The following is a 5,993-nucleotide window of genomic DNA, read 5'->3' on the forward strand; positions in this document are numbered from 1 at the left end:
CTCGAGACGCAATGGTTCTCTCAACCAAATAAAATCTTAGCATTGCGAGTGCCCTTTAACTAACAATTATACATACATATAATCACGTGACTTAGTCTTTTTTAGCAATAAAAAAGAATATTTTTTCCCTTTCCTTATTAACCTCGCTAATCACCCAAGTATTTTGTTTACTAAATCTGTTAAGTATTGCCAACAAAAAAATCGACAAAGAATTATAAAGAGGTAACCTTTTGTTATAAACAGACCCTTCATAATGACCGACCGCTTACGCCAGGTCGGGTTGCTTTGATTCTATCATGGATCAATTTCACTATCCGAGCAGAATGCGGGCCTGTGCGTCTGGTGAAGCTCTTGTTTCTTAGGTCATCCCTATACCCACACAACATCCTTTACTACCCACGCAACATCCTTTCTCTACATACTATATTTGGAAGAGTAGGGACACCCAATCGAAAAACAAATTTAAACATGTCAAGACATACAGTTTCGATCGCAATATAGTATAGGTGCCCGGACAATTTTGCCAGTTATATAACCAATATGTACCGGAGTTTGACTTGCTTTTTTAAATTGGACGTTGAACTTGAAAATGAATTTCATGGCGAGCAGGACTTTAAGAACTGCTAACGTTGTGTACAGCTTGCTAGTTTGGAGTTTCAATACATGCAGAAATATGCCAGTTGCCATAAAGACAGATGGAATTGGATTCCTTGTTCTTACTTATGATATGACAAACCTTGTGAGAGCTGTATTATTGCCAATGTGCTTACGTTAATCCATGCTTTCTCGGACTTCTGATTGGTTAAAAGCAATCAATTGGTTTCATATAATTGATCCTCAGTTTATTAGTTTACTAAATCAAATTCTCTTAAAATAAAATTAAAATTAGACAAAGAAACACAATAAAAACAAGTGATATACTGGGATTATTTTTATGTTTTATTTTACAATTCTGACATTGTCACCATTTCGAGGAAAAACCACCAGACATCCAGTAACGTAAAATATCAATTTTAGGCGTGTTCGTGCGTTATCATCCTTAAATTGTATGGTGCAAAATTACACGAAAAAATTGCCCTCCAGCTAGAACCACAAACGTGTTGAATTAAACAGAATTTCGTTTTAATATGATTTTTCCGAAGAAACAAGGAGTGATAAAAGAAAAACCTCGAATGTCTTAGCAGTAAAAGCGTTTATCTAGCTAAGTATTATTTGATACTATTTTAATACATTTTTACGTAAACAAAACGTTCTCAAGGAGAAAAATCTGGGCATTTTTACATTTTTACCGAATTTTTTTATGTTTCTATCTTACGTATATCAGGAGTTTTTCTTCTATTTCCCATCGTTCTCTTCGTGCCCCAATCTATTCTGAGGTTACGTCAGTGTATTGAAGCTTTCCTTTTGAAAGAAAAGCTGCTTTGTATTCTTATATACCTTCCTTTTCTAATAACATTTAGGGGTCAACATTTTATTTTTTAAAACAGGCTTTATAGATTCGAGATTTCTAAGTAATTTTACTGGTAAAAAGACAAAAAAATCGCAGAGATTTCAAAAAAATATGCCTAGCGACAAAAGAACTTTTTGGACCATGCCTTCAGCGCGCAAGGTACTCTAGATGACCAATAGACAGAACAGAATGAGCGCATTTATGAGATCAATTTTCAAATCGAAATTTTTGTCATATTTATACCCGCGTGATTAAAACAACAAAAAGGTCAACTTGTGGTTATACAAACCGCTAACGGGAAATAAAAATTAGGAGCGAAAATGGTAAGTGTTACCTCTATGTCCAATAGCTTTTTCTTTAAGCCGTTATCTGTGTTTGAAGGGTGGTTTTGTAATTTAAAAGTATTGTTAGATTAACTCTTCTCGGCTTCAGTAGAACACGGATTTTTAGTGACCAGTACGAAATAATCAGCAAATATTGGTTAACGCAAATCAGACAAAATAAAAGTTGAAAAAGGATAGAGATGAAGGTTTGGAGAAGACTTGAAAAGACGTTATTTTTCCAGAAAGATTAAGACATGTTCTTGCTCTTATTTCCCTCTCGCTTTCTAAATCTTGTTTTTTTTTATATCCTTTGTTCCTAAAAGACCATAGTCACACGAACCGTGTTTTAAGAAAAACAGTACTTGTGTTTTATTTTTTACAAATCGAATGTATGTATTCGAAATACTAACATTTCGAATTTCGAACAATTTATCTTTATAAACATCCTGGCGACGGTTTTTAACGGTTAACAAAGGTTTTTATTTTGTTTAGCTTTATTATCATTATTATAATTTAAATTTTACCTGGTAAGTCATAGTGAACTTCATTTAATATTGATTTACCATACTAGTTTAGATTTTTGTTTTTTTTGTCATCATGAAATTACTTGATTGTGCAGAACAACTGCGGTTTCTAGGAAGCGACTTAACTACGTATCTGTAACGGTTGGCAACCTATGTTGTCAAGCCAAAAAATTGTATTTAAAGCAAATGGAGCTTTCAAACATTTCAATATAGCAAAGATTCGATTCACATTGCATTATGCATTGGCAAATAATGTTGATGTCCTAACTGCTAAGAAATAAAAAAGCGAAGCGAAGAATTTAAATTTTCGCAAAAAGACATTTAGAACAACTGTTAACGTCATTAAAAAGGCCTTTATTTTCCACATGCTCTGCTCATGCAGTTCACTTCTAACCCATAAAGTTTCGTGTTAAACTAAATATTTTTTTATTGTAGCCAACGGCAAAGTTGACACAATTATAAAACCTACAATGTGAGTGACAACTAGCTAACAAAGTGTGTTGTTGAGAATTTGAAGAATCGTAATTTTATTTTTTCACCATTAGCTATCACAAGAAGAAACTACGGTTTCATGCACGACAAAGCTTACAAGAAGAAAGAGTCAGTCTTAGGTAAGGTATTAAATCTCTTTTAATATTCCAAAGGCTAGTTTATTTCGAAGCACTGCATTATATCCAACAAAGTAATAATTCCAACATCGGTTGCATTTGCTGCTCGGCATAATTTTCTGTTTTTACTTGAATAAACACTTCTATTATTGCTTAAAGTTCAACATTCATTGCTTTTTACAACGAATTAAATCAAAGGCATGTCTCTAACCTTTGCTTGTTTCTAGGTTAATTCTGTTGATTCAATCTGGCAGGACACATATGGCAAAACAGGGAAACTTTTCAATAAACATAATCCAACGCATACCTGCAGATAAAACGAAAAACTTTAAACCTGCTATCGAAGAAATGACTAAAGGTTTCTTATACTTTTCCTCTTTCTTTTTTCTTATTTATACCGTGTTTACTTTACCATTATTCCCATGAATTAGCGTTCCAAAGGTGGCGGGAATGTTAGAGAGGCGAGAATATTAAAGAGAAGCGGGAATATTAGAAAGGCGGGAATATTTAAGGAGCGAGAAGTTTAAAGAGGCGAGATTATTTTTTTAAATTATGGAAATATTGCGTTAGTATCATTTTCAACTAAAAAAATTTGGTAAATTTTTAAAAAATGACAGAATTATGATGCATAAAAAGCATAAAGACCAAATAAATTTAGAACAAATCTGTTCTGTGCAATAAAAAACATGACAAGTTGAAATGATTTCAGTTTTCAGTTTGGACTGGAGCGGATCGAAGCGGAAAATTTTATCAACTAGTTAGATTGCAAAAATCACAATTGTTTGCTCCTATCTAATCCATTTCGTTTTTCAATATAATTTTACTTTAAAATGCTATTTTACTGCTCTATGCGACGGAAGTATTAAAGTTCGTAGACACGGTACAAACTCGTTAAAAAAACAGCATTAAATACGTTATTGCTTCTTTCTTACAAGTTTTAATTATTTGTGAATTAGTACGAGAATCAATACAAGAGATTTTTAAGAAGTTGCACCAGTGTACCAAACTCGTCCCCAGCGCCTTTTGTCTCTTTTTTTTACTCTTTTCGTCTCGCCGTTCAGTAAAAAAAAAAAGAGACAAAGGGCGCTGGGGACGAGTTTGACCAGTGTACCTAATTTTCGTACGTACCTTATTGGTAAATAAGTCGTTAAAAATATTAGTCACCAGAAGAATTTTAGTCATTTACTTATCTTTTTACCGACTAAATTTTGGAAATAAAAGTATAAAGAAAACAATGGTTAAAAATATTAGTTAATATATAATAACTACTTATTATTTTTTAAAAAAGTTATAAATTCAACGTTTGCAACTTGAATATGAAAACATTCGGGTTCTTAACATGCTATAAGAGAAAGACAAAATTTGACAAACTATTAATCAGAAAAGAATAGAAAAAACAAAATATTAGTCACTAAACCAAAATTTGATTACTCTTTATCGACCTTCTTCTACCGATAAAAATTTCACACAGGTAAAAAACGCGTATTACACTTCGCGCGAATTCATAACATTCCCATTTCACTAAAACAAAAAATAGAACTACAATGATGGACGAAATTAATGAAACAAAGACAGTTTTTCGTCAACACAATCAAATAATCAATACTCTTCAGACAGCAGTAGTACAAATCTAAGGTATATACTTCTTTTGTACAAAGCAACCATTGTTGAAAACAAAAACATAAAAAAAATGTTTTCGTCTTTTCTCAAGTTACGGCGATTTTTACATCTCTGTTTAATTTTAACTTTAATAACCAAGCAGCCATTTTAACTTGTTTTTTACCTAAAAAGGTTTTTATTACATATCTTATCAATTCATATTTTTAATCTTTTTTAAAGAAAGTTAAAAAATCATTTAAAACAAAATAACATATATATATCCTTCTATTAAATAGAAAAACAAAAGCTTAATAAGATTCCGACTAGCAACCTAAAATGACCTATATATCTTTATATGTGCGTGGTTTTATGGCTTCGTAGTGAGCACGTATGCGAATACAACCTGACCTGTCATTTTTGTTGTTTTGATTGCTATGTGACACATGTACCGGCATTGTATTCAGAAAAAAAATCTAAAAGTTTATTACACTTCTTTTATATTGTAGCTATTTTTTCTTCGCAGGTCACACACGCACAGGCCCTTCCGTGACTTCAGTGTATTTACGAACAAGTAATGGTACTGTAAAAGCTCACGTGGATACTTCACTTATGGATAAAGGATCCACTCCGTGTTTGTTTGTCCTGGAAAAACCTCACCAGGTGCAAAAAGTACCACTTTTGGATGAACCAATGATATCTGAAAAAGAAAATGTTATAAAGGGAATGAAAGATGTGTTTCTACCTCAAATTGAAGATGCTGAAATTGAACACGGTATTGCTCGCATTGAATATTTCTTACTTTAGTTATAGATACAAGGGTGGTAGTAATATTGGAAAACTGCAATCAGGATAAACTATCTGAGTTCATCACTAACATATTGCCGTACGTAGTGTAGTGGGTTCGCCTGCGGCTCCCAGTTCTGGGGACCGCGGATCAAATCCTGCTTGCTGCTAAAAAAAGAATGGCCTGTTTCAGTTTCAATTGTATGCTTTGGTAACCAAACAATACATTTTGAGGTTCATTCTTGGAAATTTTACAGGTAAACTTTTGGTGATTCGCAATTTTTCCATTCTCAAAAGTTTCTTTTCGCGAAATTTTCTGCACTTAAAGTAGTATTTTACCACTTTATATGATGGAGAGTAATAACTGTATCCATAACCTGAAGTGAAGAATGCTTCAATTTTATGCTAAAATTTCAATCTCAAATTCTCTAGCAACCCTGTATGTTTTTTTTGTAAAGCCTGCTTCACATTTGCGTTGCAAGCGCATGCACAAACACGAACGCAAGTAATATGCACATGCGCGATTTTCTTTTTCAAAATTTTGACGCAAACGTAAACGTGACACTTGACCATGAAAATGCAACTTCTTGCGCTTGTTGTTGCATTTTCTGGTTTACACACTATAAAGTTGTGCTGCAAATGTAGACGCAAACGCAAGAATATCAAAACTTTTCGGATATCCTGCGTCGAGCTTATGCTTGCGTTA

At 32.9% G+C, this 5,993-nt stretch overlaps 1 protein-coding gene across 1 annotated transcript; it reads left to right on the plus strand.

The window, feature by feature from the left end:
• Positions 1-2,238: 2,238 nt before the first annotated feature.
• LOC130627626 (uncharacterized) lies at positions 2,239-5,337 on the plus strand. The gene is made up of 4 exons (XM_057441396.1): positions 2,239-2,300; positions 2,843-2,908; positions 3,133-3,263; positions 5,028-5,337. The coding sequence occupies exons 3-4, from the start codon at positions 3,167-3,169 to the stop codon at positions 5,306-5,308; spliced, it is 378 nt and encodes a 125-aa protein (XP_057297379.1). The 5' UTR covers positions 2,239-2,300; positions 2,843-2,908; positions 3,133-3,166; the 3' UTR covers positions 5,309-5,337.
• Positions 5,338-5,993: the final 656 nt, after the last annotated feature.

Source organism: Hydractinia symbiolongicarpus, chromosome 2 (assembly GCF_029227915.1).
Source record: "Hydractinia symbiolongicarpus strain clone_291-10 chromosome 2, HSymV2.1, whole genome shotgun sequence".
NCBI classification, from domain to species: Eukaryota; Metazoa; Cnidaria; class Hydrozoa; order Anthoathecata; family Hydractiniidae; genus Hydractinia; species Hydractinia symbiolongicarpus.